The sequence below is a fragment of the Cetorhinus maximus genome, chromosome 9 (assembly GCF_964194155.1).
Source record: "Cetorhinus maximus chromosome 9, sCetMax3.hap1.1, whole genome shotgun sequence".
Lineage (NCBI taxonomy): Eukaryota > Metazoa > Chordata > Chondrichthyes > Lamniformes > Cetorhinidae > Cetorhinus > Cetorhinus maximus.
The window spans coordinates 16920980-16938088 of NC_135887.1; the positions used below are offsets into that span (position 1 = coordinate 16920980).

Sequence of the window (17109 nt, forward strand, 5' to 3'; positions counted from 1 at the left end):
GAGGGTATGAGAGGCCAAGGGGAGTGGGTGAGGGGTGAAACCCAGCGGGCCTAACTTCTTTTATTACAGAGAACCCGGGTGGGCATCCTAACCAGCCCACCTTGGTACTCACATGCCCCCATGGCCACCTAGGATCTGCTTCCAGGGTCATTGGGCCTGACTCTATCCCGCACCCATCTCCACCACCACCACCACCATCCTCCAATCCCTGCCACCCACCCCTCCCCGGGAAGTCTCCTTCCTCAAGCTAACCGTCTCAGTCGCGAAAATCTAGCCCATTGCCTTCCTGTCCAGGGAACAAACAGCCATTTTACAAAGTCAAGATGGGCTGAAAGTCTTTCTGTGTCTGAACCTGTTGAATCTGGGTTACATTTAGTTCACAGGCTGACAGCGTTACACTAGCGTGTAACAGAATTAAAACCTGCAGTAACTGTGAACTGCTGGGGTCCCAATTGCAGTCCCAGAATTTTACTGACCTTTCGCCCTCAGTGCACAGGGTCAAGATCAGATTGTCGAGGGGTGTGTGCAAAGGCCACTTAGTGGATTATCCTGGCATTGCAGCATTTTCAGCGCGTCCCTCTGCGTATAGTTTAATAGCAGCTTCATCGATTTCGCAAAGTTGGCCATTCCAACCATGCCTGAAAGCTGATGTGCCTAAATTCTTTCATTGTTGTGTGTGTCTGTTTAATGTTTTAAATGAAGGATTAAGTGACACTTTCCTCCATCCCACCTGCTGGCACCATCGATTCTTACTGGACACAGGTTGCCTTCTCGTAGTGAGGATGTTAGGAAGCAGAGAAGATAAAAAGGAAGAAAATATAGGTCTGTGTGTTTGTGTGTGTGTGTGTGTGTGTGTGTGTGTACGTGGGTGCTTATTTATCTCTGCGTGTACCAGTGTGTATGCGTATGTCTGTATCTGCGCGTTGTGCCTGTCAGCACAGTTAGGGAAATGGTAGGCAATTAGATGCAGTCAATTTAAAATATGTGCTACTCTCTCAGAAACCAAGAGCCCTTTCACGTTCCTCTCCGAATGCTGGGCAATTTTTAAAACGGCTCTTGCAGCCCAAGCTGTGTTTCCAACCCTTGTGAATTCAGAATTTAAAATTTCCCAGCACAGATGTTGGAGGAGTTTGTTCTTTGGGTTGTGAGTGAGAGACCGCCATAGGCAGTACAAGTACATATCAGGAAGAGTTATGCTCCTGGAGAGCTATCAGCATGTTGCTGTTTGCACATCCTCCAGCTTAGTTCCTTTGCACTCTCCTATGCTCAGTTGGGAGCACCAGAAAAGACTTGATTTTGCCCCAAGTTGACAATAGCTCCACTTGAACCATTTTGACTGTCAGCTGCTGGCTTGATTGAAAGCCTAGGCCTCGGGACGATTGTTTTCCTGCAGAGGAGCTGATAGATGTGGATATTTCCCACCATTTGCAACTCTGAATTCCTAAACGTTCCTGTGCGTCAGATGGAGAAAATTGCCAACAGGAGGTTGTGCAGTTAAGTATGCGCTCCTTGATTTTAAAAAACATATAAAAATTCATGATCTCATTGAACAGCAGAGCAGGCTTGAGGTACTCCTGTTCCAGTCCATCACTAATTTGTCTCCTTTATAGCCTCCCCGGTTCTTTACCCAATTTGATCCATCCTCTCTCACAAGGGCTACCATTCCACAGGTGCCAACTGCTCCTCAGGACCTGGATCAAGGAGCCATTCTTCATGTTGTGTGGGCCATTCGACTGTGTGACAGGTTTCACTGCCAAGCCCAACCCTGCCCAGGCTCGTTGCCCACGTGCACACACATGGGTGCAAGTCAGGAGTAGGAATACTGGCTGATGTTTTATTCACTCAACCCCCCCCGGCCATTTACCCTGAGGTAACTAATCTTGAGTGTTATAGCTGGCTGGAATGAGACAGTTGACCAAAGTACCCTTTACCCTGACAACGTTTGAAATGCAGGTCCCACCCATTAAGACTAAACCAGGACACGCCTCAGAGTGAATTGAGAGCAAGTGATGCTCATTGAAGCCTGTACTTAGGAGCTGGGTTTTTCCTCAGTCAAGGGGTTTCTAGCTTCTGGATGGGGAGCGGATCCAGAAAGGAAGAGTGGAAACTGGTATTAGTATTGAACTCTAGTTTAACAATAACAATAAACATTAACAATAAAACAGTGTGATTCACAGAATGTCTTCTACTGCCTGATTCGGCAAATGAATATCCACGTATTAAACATACCCGTCCCCTACACCCACCCACTCTCCTCTCCAGGCTAGGAGGTACAATCTAGAAGACCCGTTCTATACAGCGATGCCATTAATATTGACAGGCTACCTTTCGTCCAAAAGGTTTTTGTATTAGCATCTGTCAGGAAGCCATTTTTTATCTTGCACCTTCTCTCCTAGGTATAGGAGTAGGCCATAACTGGACCAGCCAAGTAAATGCTGTGGCTTTTTTATCTTTATTCTTTCATGGGATGTGGGTGTTGCTGGTAAGACCAACATTTGTTGCCCAGCCCTAATTGCCCTTGAACTGAGCGGCTTGCTGGGCCATTTCAGAGGGCAGTTAAGAGTCAACCACGTTGCTGTGGGTCTGGAGTCACATGTAGGGCCAGACCAGGTAAGGATGGCAGATTTCCTCCCCTAAAGGATATTAGTGAATGAGATGGATTTTTACGACAATCAATAATGGTTTCATGGTCACCATTACTGAAACCAGCTTTCAATTCCAGATTTTTATTAAAAATTTAAATTCCACCAGCTGACCTCTGGATTACTAGTCTAGTGACATTACCATCAGGTGACTGTCTCCCCCCCACCACTCCCCACCCCAGCTATAAGAGCAGGTCAGAGGATGGGAATTCTGCAGTGTGTAACTCAGCTTCTGACTCCCCAAAGCCTGTCAACCGTCTACAAGGCATAAGTCAGGAATGTGATGAAATACTCTCCACTTAGCTGGATGAGTGCAGCTCCAACACCTTGACACCATCCAGGACAAAGCAGCCCACGTGATTGACCCCCATCCACAAACATTCACTGCCTCCACCACCGACGCACAGTGGCAGCAGTGTGTAGCATCTACAAGATGCACTGCAGCAACTTGCCAGTGCTCCTTAGACAGCACCTCCCAAACCCAAGACCGCTACCATCTAGAAGAACAAGTGCAGCAGACGCTTGGGAACATCACCACTTACAACAAAAACAGAAAATGCTGGGAAAACTCAGCAGCTCTAGCGGCATCTGTGGAGAGAGAAACAGACCAGCAAACAGATTTGCAACCACCTGGAAGTTCCCCTCCAAGCCACTCACCATCCTGACTTGGAAATATATCGGCCGTTCCTTCACTGTCGCTGGGTCAAAATCCTGGAACTCCTTCCCTAACAGCACTGTGGGTGTACCTACACCACGTGGACTGCAGCTCAAGACAGCTCACCACCAGCTTTTCAAGGGCAATTAGGGATGGGCAATGGATACTGGCCAATAAATACTGGCCTTGCTAGCGATGCCCATGTTCTTTGAATGAATGAAAGAAAGGCCATTTAACCCCCAAGCCTGATTTGCATTCTAGGAGTAACCCAATGCAGGATTAGTGTGTGTTTGTTAATGTTGCATTCTAAACTTTGATACATCCCCGCACAAATTCTAGACTTGATTTTGAAGTAACGTACAACAAAGTTCCTCAAGATGTCCAACTAAACACAATTCTGTTGCAACCCCATATGGAAACAATTGCTGAAGGTAAATAAAAATTGTGGGGTTACGGGGAACGTGTGGGAGCGTGGGGCAGGACACCCACGCCCACAGGACGGCAGAGTTGGGCAGGTCCATGGGCAATGCCCTCACACCCTCCCCCAATCCCACAAAGCGAACCAATCGGGTTGGGTGATAGGCCTGTCAGAGCCCCTCGCCCGCTGGGAAAAATGTAAGACAAGTTAAACCAAAACTCATTGTGAATCCCACACTGAATTTCTGAGCATTGACATCGAGCTTCCATTTGAAAGAGCTGGAGAATCTGCAGGATAATGAATCCAGTTCAACACTCTTGGGAATGGGCTTCTTCTCCATAGCAACAATTAAATGGAGCCAGCAGCCTTATTCCCATGATGCACCGAGACCTTTGGAGCCTTCTTAGCCACTAATAAGCAAAGATTCATTAGTTTAACCCTTTGTGAGCCTCGCTAGCCCTTCATTCCTTGCCATTTTGTTTTTTTGAGCTATGCTGATGGAGCACCCCTTCAAGAACTATTCCGTACCCTTTCCATTTTCTGCTCTACTCACGATCCTCGCTACATTTATATCAGGAGAAAAAATATTTTGCCTTGCTGTGCATGAATTGGCTGCTGGGCTTCCTGACATAATGAACAAAATGACTACACCATCAGGAGGAAATTCATTGGGCTGCAAATTGCTTTTAGGATGACTAACAAAAGCTCTTCAGAGTGAGGAATCTGTGCCTCTCACAACCCCTGAGCGAGTCGAGCTGACTCGGCCCAGACTGTGGTTTGAACCCGAGATCACCCCTTCCACGTGATTCAGCCCTGCACCTTTCCCACCAGAGACTCAGCTGACCAAGGGTTCACGCGATATGAAAGACTATTTTTGAAAAGAGGGCAGAATAGAGGTTGTTGGGAGGTGCGTTGGAAAAGCCCTGGCATAAAATCATGACCGCCCGCTCCGGTAACCGGGGCTATTGTCGGGTGTGGGCCTGCAGAAGCCAGTCTCCTTCCTGCCTGTGCGTGAGGACAAGAAACTGATGATCTGGTCATCTAATTGCCATTTGTGGGAGCTTGCTGTGTGCAACCTGACTGTCATGTTTCCCCACATTACAACTTTACGTTATATTACAACTACACCTCAAATGGCGGCAAAAGCGTCTTGGAACGCCCTGAGATGGTGAGAGGCAGCTCTTGTAAACGCTCGAGCTTTCTTTATACGCTGTACGGCAGCAAGACTGGCAATCAGAGGACAGAGATTGAAGGCCACTGATAAAATAACCTGAGCGGGAGCTGAGGAGAAGTTAGTTTCAGTCATGTGACCTGGAATGTGCTGCCTCAGAGGGCAGTGGAGACATATTCAGTCATAACTTTCAAGAGGGAGTTGGATAAAGACTTGAAAAGGGAAGGATTGCAAGGGAGTGGGGGGAAAGAGTGTGGGTTGCGGGACTAATTGGACAGCTCCTTCAGAGAGCTGGCGCAGGGACGCTGGGCCGAATGGCCTCCTCCTGCGCTGTATGGTTCTATCTAAAGCAGATTTACACATCCTTTTCTTGTTTCTTTTCCCTCCCCCCCCCCCCCCCCCCCCCCCCCCCTCCCCCCACCCCTCCATTCAGGCTTCCCAGCAGCGGCCTACGGCCCAGTAGCAGCGGCAGCGGCAGCAGCGCGAGGCTCAGGTAGGGGCGCCCGTGGAAGAGGCGGCTACATGGCATACCCTCAGAATGTAGGGGCAGGTAAAACTCTGTCGGTATTCTGTGTGGCTGCAGCTGTCCATCGTCACTCTCTTGTTGGTTCTCTGTTGGTTCCTTGCTCCTCTCTCCTGGGATGGGGGTGGGGTGGGGGGGTGGGAGGTGGCGGGTGGTGGGAAGGGGGCAAGGGGGTGGGGGGAGGTGGGCTGGGGGGGTGAGGTCAGAGGTGGGGAAGGTGACCTGCATTTTTAAGCAGAGGCCCCAAGTGCGAGTTGGCCTTGAGCACAGTAGCAGGGGGAGGCCGTAGTTAAGACAAGCTTCTAAGCATATTGTAATGAAGGAGGGGTGGGTACGAGAACAGTCGCTTGCTTTTTTAAACGGAGGACCAGGGTTAAGGTGTCGTTCCAAAGTTACGTTCCATGCAAACATGTGCTGCTTGCAAAGGATTGCCAGTCCAGAATTATGTGTGCTGGTTTTAACTGTGATGCTGAGTGTGGTGATTGGCCAGTTACTGGATTAGGGCCCCATTCAATCCTATACTTATTTTTAAGAACAATTGAAAAAAATGTTTTGAGGAAGCAATTATTATTTTTGAAATTGCTGCCACTTCCTCAAGTCTTCGTGTCTTAAATTAAAAGCTGGTCCTTTCCCTGTCCTCTTTTTCTCTCTCTCTCTCTCTCTCTCTTTCCCATTCCCTTCTTCCATTCTCTCTTCTCGCTTCTCTACCTTCTCCCCTATATCCTCTCTTGTTGCCCCACCTGCATTCCCTCTCTTCGCCATCCGTCCTCACTCTTCCCCATTTCTGTTCTTTCTCTTCCTCATTCATGCCCTTTCTTTTTCACATCTCTGTCTTCCTTGCTGAAAAAAGAGACATGCTTTCGAAGCTTTTCATCTTGCGCCCATCAGGACAGGCGCAAGAGTGTCAAATTTCACAGCCAACAACAATTTATTCTGCATGAGAAAAGGGTGCTGCTTGGTTGGCAAGTGGACTCTGGTTGGTCAAGGCGTTGCCATGGAGAATGCACCACGGAGCAATTATCCCCCAAGTTTTTGTTTAAATTCAAAAAGAGCAAGTCGACTCTGATTGGTCAGGGCGTTGCCATGGAGAATGCACCACGGAGCAATTATTGCCCCAAGTTTTTGTTTAAATTCAAAAAGAGCAAGTTGACTCTGATTGGTCAGGGCGTTGCCATGGGGAATGCACCAGGTAACAGTTGCCCTCAATGCTTTTGTTTAATTGAAAAAGGCTCAACGATTGGACATGTTCTATCTGCTTACAGAGGACAGGGCCCTGCAAATGAATATACGTATCTTCTAGCAAGCGTAAGGGAGCAACACTGTGAGCACAACTGATAATCTTAAATTGATTGTTAGTGTAATTCTTAGCACACTCAGGATTGTTCAGTAAGTGCTGTCCAATTGTGGAAGGACATCTAATGCTGGATACTATGTTCTGAGTTTTGCAAGTGGGCTGGTTGAGTATGGTGCATTCCCCATGCAATGTTTCGATTAATCAGAGTCAGCTTGCTTTTTTTGAGTTTAAACAAAAGCTCGGGGGGGATAACTGTTTCTTGGTGTATTCTCCATGGCAACACCTCAACCAATCAGAGTCCGCTTGCGAACCAATCAGCGCCGTTTTCTCATGCAGTATAAATTGTTGTTCCCTTTGAAATTTGGCATTCTTGTGTCTGTCCTGGTGAGTGCAAAATGAAAAGCTTCAACAACATGTCTCATTTTTTCAGCAATACTCAAGTTCTATTCTACCAAGCGGCTATCCATCCTCTTTCCTTCCCTTCTTTATCCTTCATTTTCACCTCATTAGACTCTGTCCATTCCACCCCCCTGCTCTTTTCCCTTCATCCTTGTCCTCTCCCTTCCTTTCTCTCTGACCTCTTCATCTCCTCTCTGATCCTTCTCATAATTCCTCTCTTCCCTTCCATCATCTCTTTCTCCCCATCTATCCCTCCATTCAACCATCCCTCCAACCTACTTTGGCCTTCTTTACCCTCTCTCTCTCTCTTTCTCTTTCTTTATTTCTCTCTCTCTCTCTCTCTCTCTCTTCCTTACCCCCCACCACCCCCAACAACGTTCCTACCGCTTGTACCTCCCTAACCGGCTAATCTGGCACATGACCCCTCAGGCCACAGAGTATGGATAGATTTATTTTAACTTTGCTTCAATTGTTTAATCAGAGTGCTTTTGGTGCCATTTTCAAAAAAAAAAGATTAAATCAGAACGGAGCATTTGACAATTCTATGCCTGAATCATTTACAAAAAAAAAAGTTTATGTGGGTATTTATGACTTTGCAATAAAACCAAAATTTAATGGAGATTGAGATCACTCTGGCTGGCAGGTTTGAAGGACAGCGCTAGGTCCTGATGTGTTCTGGGTGCCGATATTCAATAGGTTGAGGGCTGGTGGCCAAACTCCAAAAATTGCCATTCCATTTTTGTTTGGCCTCAAGAGGTGAAGCAGATGTTTCACATAATAATCTCTGGACAATTTTAAGCTCTGTTGAATGAGACTTAGCTACAGTTCATATCAAATATTTACACTACGCACTGCATTAAGCAGGACGCAGACATGTCTTACAGAGAGGACAAAATCATTAATGTGGCTGCTCCTCCCAACTAGAATCCTAGATGCACAAACACACGCCCCCCCTCCTCCAACCCCAGCATTTTCTCTTCATCTCCAAAGGCCGGCTGCTACCTGAGTGGATGAGTGAACAAAAAAGAGAGGCGCAGGAACCCTCACAAGAACCAAACCAAATCCGGCTTGGTTTGTTAACTGGAGCTGTGAGGACATTTCGCACTGTGTGCTCTCGTCTGTTACCCTTTGTCTCTCTCTTACCCTGCGCGACATGGCAGATGCGTGGGAGTGAAAAGGGGGAAGGGGACGCTCACAATCTCCCCCTCCTTGGGCTTCCCCGTCCTCAACTCTTGCTTGTCTCCTTGACCTTGTCTCCTGACCACGTCATCCATTTTGTACTGGGTGGCCATTTTGCTTGTTAATCACCAACTGCCTGAAAAGGCTTATTCTTCCGCCAGGAGCCCGTTACTTCCCGTCCATCTTCCCGTGGAGCTCTCCGCTTGTGTTGTAATGCTGTACACTCAGGTCCTCCTGCAAAGCTGATGCAATTTGACCAGTCTGAGTTGCTGGGTACAGATCGAGGTTGGGATTTGAACCTCGTAACCTCTGGACGGGAGTCACAGTGCTCAACAGTGGGGAGAATCCTAAACTCTATTTGAACCTTTTCTATTAACTTGATGACGAGCTAGACATGGAGCTGTTATAATTCTTGCCTGACACTTCGGAAGACCAGGTCCTATCCCATGCTCTAAGTGTCATTTTTTTTTTGTTGGCCTGAATTTCAAAGTCATTCAGCAAAGATCTACCCACCTCTTTCCTTGGAGGGTGAAGCCCCACTCCTCATGCTCCTGACCCATGAATCAGTGGGTAGCGTATGCTCCCCTCTGAGTCACAAGGTTGTGGGTTTAAGCCCCACTCTAGAGATTTGAACTCCAAAGTCCAGGCTGATAGTCCAGTGCAATACTGAGGGAGTGCTGCACTGTCAGTGGTGCCGTTTTTCAGATGAGACATTAATCGCTGCTCTCTCGGATCGATGTGACATGTCGAATGGCACCATTTCTAAAGAAGAGCAGGAGAGTTATCCCCAGTGCCTTGGGTCAGTATCTATCCCTCAAGCAACATCAGTCAAACAGATTATCTGGTTACTATCGTGTGGTTGTTTGTGGGAGCTTGCTGTGTACAGATTGCTGCGTTTCTTACATTACAGCAGTGACTACCAAAGTACTTGATTGGCTGTAAAGCGCTTTGGGACATCCTGAGGCCATGATAGGGGCTATATAAATGCAAGTCTTATGTTCATTTATACCTCGTAGCCTTTTGCTCCAGTGTTGTACTGGCCTAAGCGACCGGGCGAGTGAACAGTTTTTCTTCTTTGCTGTGGAATGAGCTATTCCTCTACTGCAGCCATCACACCAAAGCACCAAGTCAGAAACTGAGATAATTCAACCCAAGCCAGGTTGGCAAATTAAAGGTCACCTGATTCCCACTGTGGGAAAGGTGACGGTGGTGGTGGGGGGGGGGCGCAATTCGGAAGAAAAAGAGAGACAGCTCTCTCTTTACCTATATCCTGTTTAACCTTCTTATCTTGTGGTTGCCTGCATTGAAACCCGCCTGCCACAGTTTTGCCCATTCGCTTCATCCTTTAATATCTCTTTGTAAATCTATGCTTCCACCTACATCACTTAGTCACGACACCTGTTTTGTGTCATCGGCAAACTTGGCCACGTGGCTCTCTACCCCCATGACCTGAGTCAGGAATATTGGAGGAATAGTTGTGATTCCTCAAACTCTGGGATAGATGTTTCCAGCACGGAAAGTGACTATTCACCTCCCTTTAAAGCTGCGCTGGCCTCTTTTATTTGGATATTCCAAAACTAATCCCACTGTCCTAGTTACGCCCCCCCCCCCCTCCCCGCGCAACCCCCATGCCACCCCACCCCCGCTCCGCAGAGCACCTCCTTGTATCTATCTGCTCTCCCCCGCCCCCCCCCTCAAAGGCTGCAGCAGCCTTACCTCACCTGCTCTGTGACAAACCAGCTGGGCTCCTGGGGCACGGAAAACAAAATCCGGCTAATCCGGTTTCACTTCCATATTTCTCGCCAAACTTTGGAAGTGGCCTTTAATCAATCGACCCGAAACTGCGGAGGAATTAAATTAAAACGTTTCGGAGAGTTTCCCGTTAAAGTCTTACTTTTACATCTATATGACGTCATTTTTTCCAAAAGTTTTCCACAAGGAGATGCAAGGCTCTGCTCCGTCCAATTGGTGCTTGGAATGCTGTCATGGTGTCTGTTGGTCGTGGAATTCCCGGTCTTTTTGGTATTCCCACTGGAGCCAAGTGCCAAGTGCTCGCTGGGATAGAAGGGAAGAAAATGCCCCCGGCCTTTCCCTCACCTTGCCTTCAGTGCCTGACTCACAGCCACAATGGTAGACATCTAGGGTCAAATCACGTTACCTATCCACTCAGCCAGAGCTTAGGTTTTGACTTTGGGTGACCGTGACTGGTGGGGGGAGGGGAGGGGAGGGGTGGGTGCAGGGAATGAAGAACAAGACAGAAGAAGAATGGGGGTTTGGGGGAGGGGGGGGTGGGGGTGGAGTGTAAAAAGAGAGATGCACCTCAACGCACAGGAAAAACAACCTGTCCAATCTGGGTTTGGAGTTTTGGCTCATTCTCCATAGTCCCTGCCCTCTCAGGATCCCTGGGTGGTCCCTCAGATCTGCCAGCTGGAATATAATCACGTGAGCTACATGACTCTGTCAGTGGGTGTGTGAGTAGTTATGTTTTTTTTTTGTTGTTGTTCTTTTTCTCGATTGGTTGGGGCCGCTGTGAGAGAGTGTTTCTGAGGCAGTGTTTCCCGCCTCTCTTACACTCGGACCTGCGCACCTCCATCTCAAACACTCTTCTGAGCGTGCTCAGCAGGAAGGTTTGTCCTCGCCTATTAATCCTGTCAATGTGCAGCTTCCTCCGTTAGTTGCATGTCGCTTGTCCTTTACATTAAAAAAAAAAGACACACCGCACACAAAATCAGAAGAAAACGAGAAATTCATATCTACTCTGGAGAAATGTCGTCTTATTTGTTTTTCATTCAGTTTTTACACCTGTTTCTTTGAATCTTTTCTCCTCCTTCAGTTTCTTTCTGTGATACGCAATGCCTCCAGTTTCATAAACATCCCCACTGTCCTCTGCCTGCGTCTCCTCTTCTTTAGTTTTGTATGTTCTTTTGTGACACTGGAAGGAAGTTGCATGCTTGTGTTAGATGTGTTCGACTGGTCCCTGTAATGGTCATGATGCTGGATCTGTCCATAGAGTAGTACAGAATAGGAGAAGGCCAGTTGGCCCATTGAGTCTACTTTAGTTTGACGTTGCTTTTTGGTTGGACAGAATTTCCTTTCAGCTTTCTCCCAGTTTGTTTCCCCCCCCCCCCCCCCTCCCCCCACCCATCTCCTCTCCCAAAGGTGCTGATTTCTTGCTTGGGTGAGGCTGGGACTGTAGTCAATCTCTGTTCAATTGTCTGACGGTACGCCTTATTGCTAACAGTTATGACTTCATTTGACACAAGTGAAACTGTATTGCATGTTTAAGCAGCACTTTACAAAGGACAATTGGGAATTACCCTCTCCTGGTTCTTTGGACAAAAATTTTGCCACCATTCCCCGTACCCTTTACGCTCGCTCTGGCTCACCTTCCCGCTGCCACCATGTTAATCTTCTACAAGACACACCCCCCCCTACTTACTCCCTTATCTACCCTTCCTCTCCCCCTGTCTTTTGCTTTGCCTGTCTGCACCAAATTTCCACCCAAGCACCAACTCTCCTCTTTGTTGCCTGGACATCCCAGTGCAGAGTTTTACAACCTGTGTTCTGCTATCAGTTATTCCCTGTCTGCAGCATTCAGCCGGAAAGCAGTTCATCTAACGGAACAGTACTACAAGCCAAACCCTGCGTCATTTAACCCTGTCAATGCCACTCCCTCTATATACCCTATGAAGCCTACATATACCTAAGGATTGGGGGGGGTGGGCACATTTCCACAGGTGTTGGTAGCTCTTCCTCTATCCCAGGTGAACACTGTCCCTGCATAGCTAAGCAACTACCGGAGAGGATTGCGGATGGTCCTGACTCTGATCCCACCCCCACTCACACATTCCCATTTTCCCAACCGGGGGTCGCAGGGTAGCAGTCAGGAATGAGGTTGAGGGTGTGGGAAACCATGCCTAATAATTCCTCTGTCCAGGAGTGCAGAGGCCAGTTATAGTTCAGTTCGTGCCACCCCCGCTGGGATCAGCTAACTGGGTACAGAGTGGGAGCGTTGTGGAGTTTACCTTTGAAGGGGTGGAATCAGAAATGTTTTGACTCAGAGAAGACCAAAGTGTTCCAAATTTCACTTGCTAGAATTTGCACTTGACTGTCCCTCTTTCAATTGTGATTTTGTTTATTTAAGCAAAGCATCTCCCTGAATATTCTATTACCCTATGGGTTTTTTCCAAACATTGGGTGGACAATTTTCTTTCGAGAAATGGCATGCCCTCCCCATCGCCCTTCACCGATTACCTGGTTATATTTGGTAAAACACCATCCCTTTAAGTGCCAGCCTGTAACTTTCCAACAAAACGGTAAATGGAACTTTTATGTCCCCGCGGCTGCTCAGTATGCTAATCGGAATTAGTGACAGGGTAACAAGAACCCTATCTCCGAGTCGGCCCACGTAGTGTCCACAGTAACCCTGACATGACCTTGTAGGTAGGCCCAGCGTTCCCTAAGAGGAAGCCGTCCAGCTCTCCCAGTGTCTCAGATTGGGTTTGTACCTAACCAAAGAGGCTTGCAGGCAAGGCCTAAGTCAGAAAGTTCAGAGCAGGTTCGTTGATGATTGGAGGGCCTGGCGGGGCAGGGGTGGTGGGCCAGGGAAGGGTTTGAAGGGGTTATCAAGCATGTCTTATTCCTTTCCTATCCAAAACTGAAACTGGTGCCTCCAAAACCTTCTATCCTTCAGGCCATGCATTCAAGCTGGACATTGGTGGCATGTGTCCTATGAGCCCTGTTGCACTTTTTCTGCCTTCCCACATCCACCTTCTCTTTGTCCTACTTAGTTTGACTATTTTTGGTCACTGCAAGTGTTAGCTTCTCAGCAAGACCATGGTCAGGTCACTCTGAAGTCCCATGTTTTTCAATAAGGACATCATTTCTTGAATATTGCGGCAAAGGAATACATGTTGTTGAAGCTTTTCAGTCGAGCTTGTAACATGGCTCATTTATGCTTGCTCGAAGATACATATATTAATTCGCAGGGACCTGTTCTCTGCAAACAAAAGGAATATTTTCAGGCCTTGCATCTTTTTTTTTGAATTACTTGGGAGCATGGGGAGCCTATTGTTCCCCTTTGCATTCTCCATGGCAACGTCTCAGCCAATCAGGGTTGACTTGCCAACCAATCCGCACCCTTTTCTCTTGTAGTATAAATTGTTGTGAGCGTTTGAAATTTGGCATTCTTGCGTTTGTCCTGATGAGTACAAGACGAAAAGCTTCAGCAATATGTGTCTCGTTTCAGTGACATTCAAGTTCTGTACTATCAAGTGACATAGATTCTTGCTGTCTTACAGGATCAGGTTGTGATTAAAAAGGAGTAGCCGCTTGCATATAAAATATACACCGGGTATCTCTTTGCTCTGTAACAAGATGAAAAAAATCCAGTTGGGCAGCTGATCAAATTGTCTGGTTCAACCATATCAAACCATCCCTGTCTGACATGGGACCAGAAATGCCAGGATAAAAGCATACCCCTCACAAGATTCACCTTTACATTTTCAGAAGAGGGTCACGGGTTTGGGGTGGGCTGGGGAGTGTCACAAGGGAGTGAGGCATCTTAAGATTTGCAGAGCCTCGGAAAGCCTTGCAGCCTTGATTAACAAAGTCGTTTCAAGCCTTCATACACTTGAAATTACAACTGGCACTTTTGACCTCCGATTGTTCGGTACATTTGTGTGATATTCCTTCAATTGGAAATAAGTGGTTCAATGCTCCTGCTGCTGTGCCTGTTTAAGTGGAGCATTTCCCACATAGATGTCACACAGCGTAACTCCAAAACTCACCTCAAAGAAACTCCTCTTTTTGAAGGAAACATGAAAGTGATACTGAAGGGCTCACGTTTTTTCCTTGTGTCTGCTGCTGAAGTGGATGACACAGGCTCTTGCCATTTTCATGCCAGTAGCTCACTGGGTTATTTCCCAGGAAGCCAGTCTTTATGTGTGAGTGCCTGCTGACTATAGAGGATTGGAACAGGAAAGCCGAGAAATTATGTTTAACTTGTATGAAACCTTGATCAGACTACACTGGTGGTGCTGTGAACAGTTCTGGTCTAATACACAGAGGTGCTGGATAAGATGAAAGAAAAGCTTTACTAGAATGATATCAGAACTGAGAGGTTAGAGTCATAGAGGTCTACAGCACAGAAAAAGGCCCTTTGGCCCATCGAGTCTGCGCCGGTCAAATGAGTACCTAACTATTCTGATCGCGTTTTTCCAGCATTAGGCCCATAGCCTTATGTGCCATGGCATCGCAAGTGCACATCCAAATACTTCTTAAATGTTATGAGGGTATCTGCCTCTACCACCCTTTCAGGCAGTGGGTTCCAGATTCCCACCACCCTCTGAATGAAAAAATTCTTCCTCACATCCCCTCTAAACCTTCTGCCCCTTACCTTAAATCTATGCCCCCTGATTATTGATCCCTCCACCAAGGGGAAAAGTTCCTTCCTGTCTACCCTATCTATGCCCCTCATAATTTTATATACTTCAATTATGTCTCCCCTCAATCTCCTCTGCTCCAGGGAAAATAACCCCAGTCTATCCAATCTCTCCTCATAACTAAAACTCTCCAGCCCAGGCAACATCCAGGTAAATCTCCTCTGCACCCTCTCTAGTGCAATCACATCCTTCCTATAATGCGGATTCCAGAACTGCACGCAATACTCTAGCTGTGACCTAACCAGCGTGTTATATAGTTCCAGCATAACCTTCCTGCTCTTACATACTATGCCTCGGCTAATAAAGGCAAGTACCCCATTTGCCTTCTTAACCACCTTATCTACCTGTCCCGCTATCTTAAGGGACCAGTGGGCATGCACACCAAGGTCCCTCTGATCCTCGGTACTTCCCAGGGTCCTACTATTCATTATGTATTCCCGTGCCTGGTTTGTCCTGCTCAAGTGCATCACCTCACACTTATCTGGATTAAATTCCATTTGCCACTGATCAGCCCATCTGACCAGCCTGTCTATATCCTCCTGTAATCTAAGGCTATCCTCCTCACTATTTACCACCCCACCAATTTTCATGTCATCCGCGAACTTACTGATCAACCCTCCTACATTCAAGTCTAAATCATTTATATATACCACAAACAGCAAGGGACCCAACACTGATCCCTGTGGAACCCCACTGGACACAGGCATCCAGTCATTAAAAACACCCCACGACCATCACCCTCTGCTTCCTGCCACTCAACCATTTTTGGATCCAATTTTCCAAATTGCCTTGGACCCCATGGGCTCTTACCTTCGTTATCAGTCTCCCATGTGGGACCTTATCAAAAGCCTTGCTGAAGTCCAAGTAGACTACGCCAAATGCATTGCCCTCATCTACACACCTGGTCACCTCTTCCAAAAATTCAATCAAGTTGGTCAGACATGACCTCCCCTTAAAACTATGCTGACTGTCCTTGATTAATCCCTGCCTCTCCAAGTGTAGATTAATTCTGTCCCTCAGAATTGCTTCCAATAGTTTCTCCACCACTGAGGTTAGACTGACCTGAGATTATACCCTCAAGAAATATTAAACAGACTGAGGCTTTTGCTCTGCAAACGAGGAGGTTGAGGGGGGATCTGAAAGGGGTTTTTAAGGATATGAATGAGTTGGATGGGGTAGATGCAGATAACATGTTTCTACTTGTGGACAAGAACAGAACCCGGATCATAAATAGACAGTCACAAATAAATCCAGAGGAGTCGAGAGAAACTTCTTTATCCAGAGAGTGGTTAGAATGTGGAACTCACTACCATAAGGAGTATTTAAGGTGAAGAGCATAGATGCATTTAAGGGGAAGCTAGATAAGCACATGAGAGAGAAAGGAATCACTTGACTGATTACTGGGATGAGGGGGTTATCCTATGAGGAAAAGTTGGACAGGTTGGGCCTGTGTCCATTGGAGTTTGGAAGAATGAGAGGCAATCTTATTGAAACATATAAAATCCCGAGGGGACTTGACAGGGCAGATGCTGAAAGGATGTTTCCCCTTGTGGGAGAGACTAGAACTAGGGGACACTGTTTAAAAGTAAGGTGTCTTCCATTTAAGACAGAGATGAGGAGACATTTTTTTCTCTGAGGGTTGTGAGTCTGGGGGTCTCTCTTGCCTAGAGAGCAGTGGAGGCTGGGTCATTGAATATTTTTAAGGCTGAGTTTTTTTATTCTTTCATGGGATGAATGTCACTGGCTAAACCAGTATTTATTGCCCATCCTAAGGTGCCCTTGAGTTAGATAGAGTCTTGATTGACAAGGGAGTCAAAGGGTATAGGGGGTAGGAAGGAATGTGGAGTTGAGGCCATGATCTTACTGAATGGCGGAGCAGGCTCAAGGGGCCGAATGGCCGCCTACTCCTCCTGATTTGTATGTTCTTATGTTGATGGGGTTAGATGAAGAGAGATGGGAGGAGGCGTCTGTGAAGCTTAAACACTGGCATGGACCAGTTGGGCCAAATGTTTCTGTGTTGTAAGTTCTATGTAACTACAATGTAATTTGTTATCTGAGTATTTAGGGAACCAAAGGCTTGTGTATTTTTTTTGTCAATGACTAAAATCAGTAAGACAAATTGCTTATAAACTCCCCAGGGGATAACAAACCTCGTGAGATTCTCAGTCTTGTTTAATTGGCTTCACTTGTGCATGAGCCTGTGCAAACTGCCTGTTCATTCATAGCCAGCCCAAGTCAGCCTCTATAGCAGGGGATACATTACGGCAACCTCATAAAAAATGGACAGTTTTAGTGCAAACTCCCAAAATTAAAAGGTAAGAAGCTTGACAGACAACAGACCCCGGTTTTAGCCGCTCCATCCAACATTGGAAATCAAAGAAAACA

The 17109-nt window shown here is 46.9% G+C and overlaps 1 protein-coding gene across 17 annotated transcripts in view; it reads left to right on the forward strand.

Annotated features, from left to right (window-relative positions):
* msi2b (musashi RNA-binding protein 2b) overlaps nucleotides 1-17109 on the forward strand; it is a 505067-nt gene that overhangs the window by 419051 nt on the left and 68907 nt on the right. For 9 of the 17 annotated variants that reach the window (XM_078548150.1, XM_078548151.1, XM_078548152.1 and 6 more), the window contains one exon: nucleotides 5320-5436. The exons of 3 other annotated variants lie outside the window; for them this stretch is intronic. In XM_078548150.1, coding sequence (XP_078404276.1) covers nucleotides 5320-5436 — 117 coding nt within the window. The remainder of the gene's footprint in view (nucleotides 1-5319; nucleotides 5437-17109) is intronic. 5 more of the 17 variants (XM_078548154.1, XM_078548157.1, XM_078548161.1 and 2 more) reach the window with 1 other exon arrangement.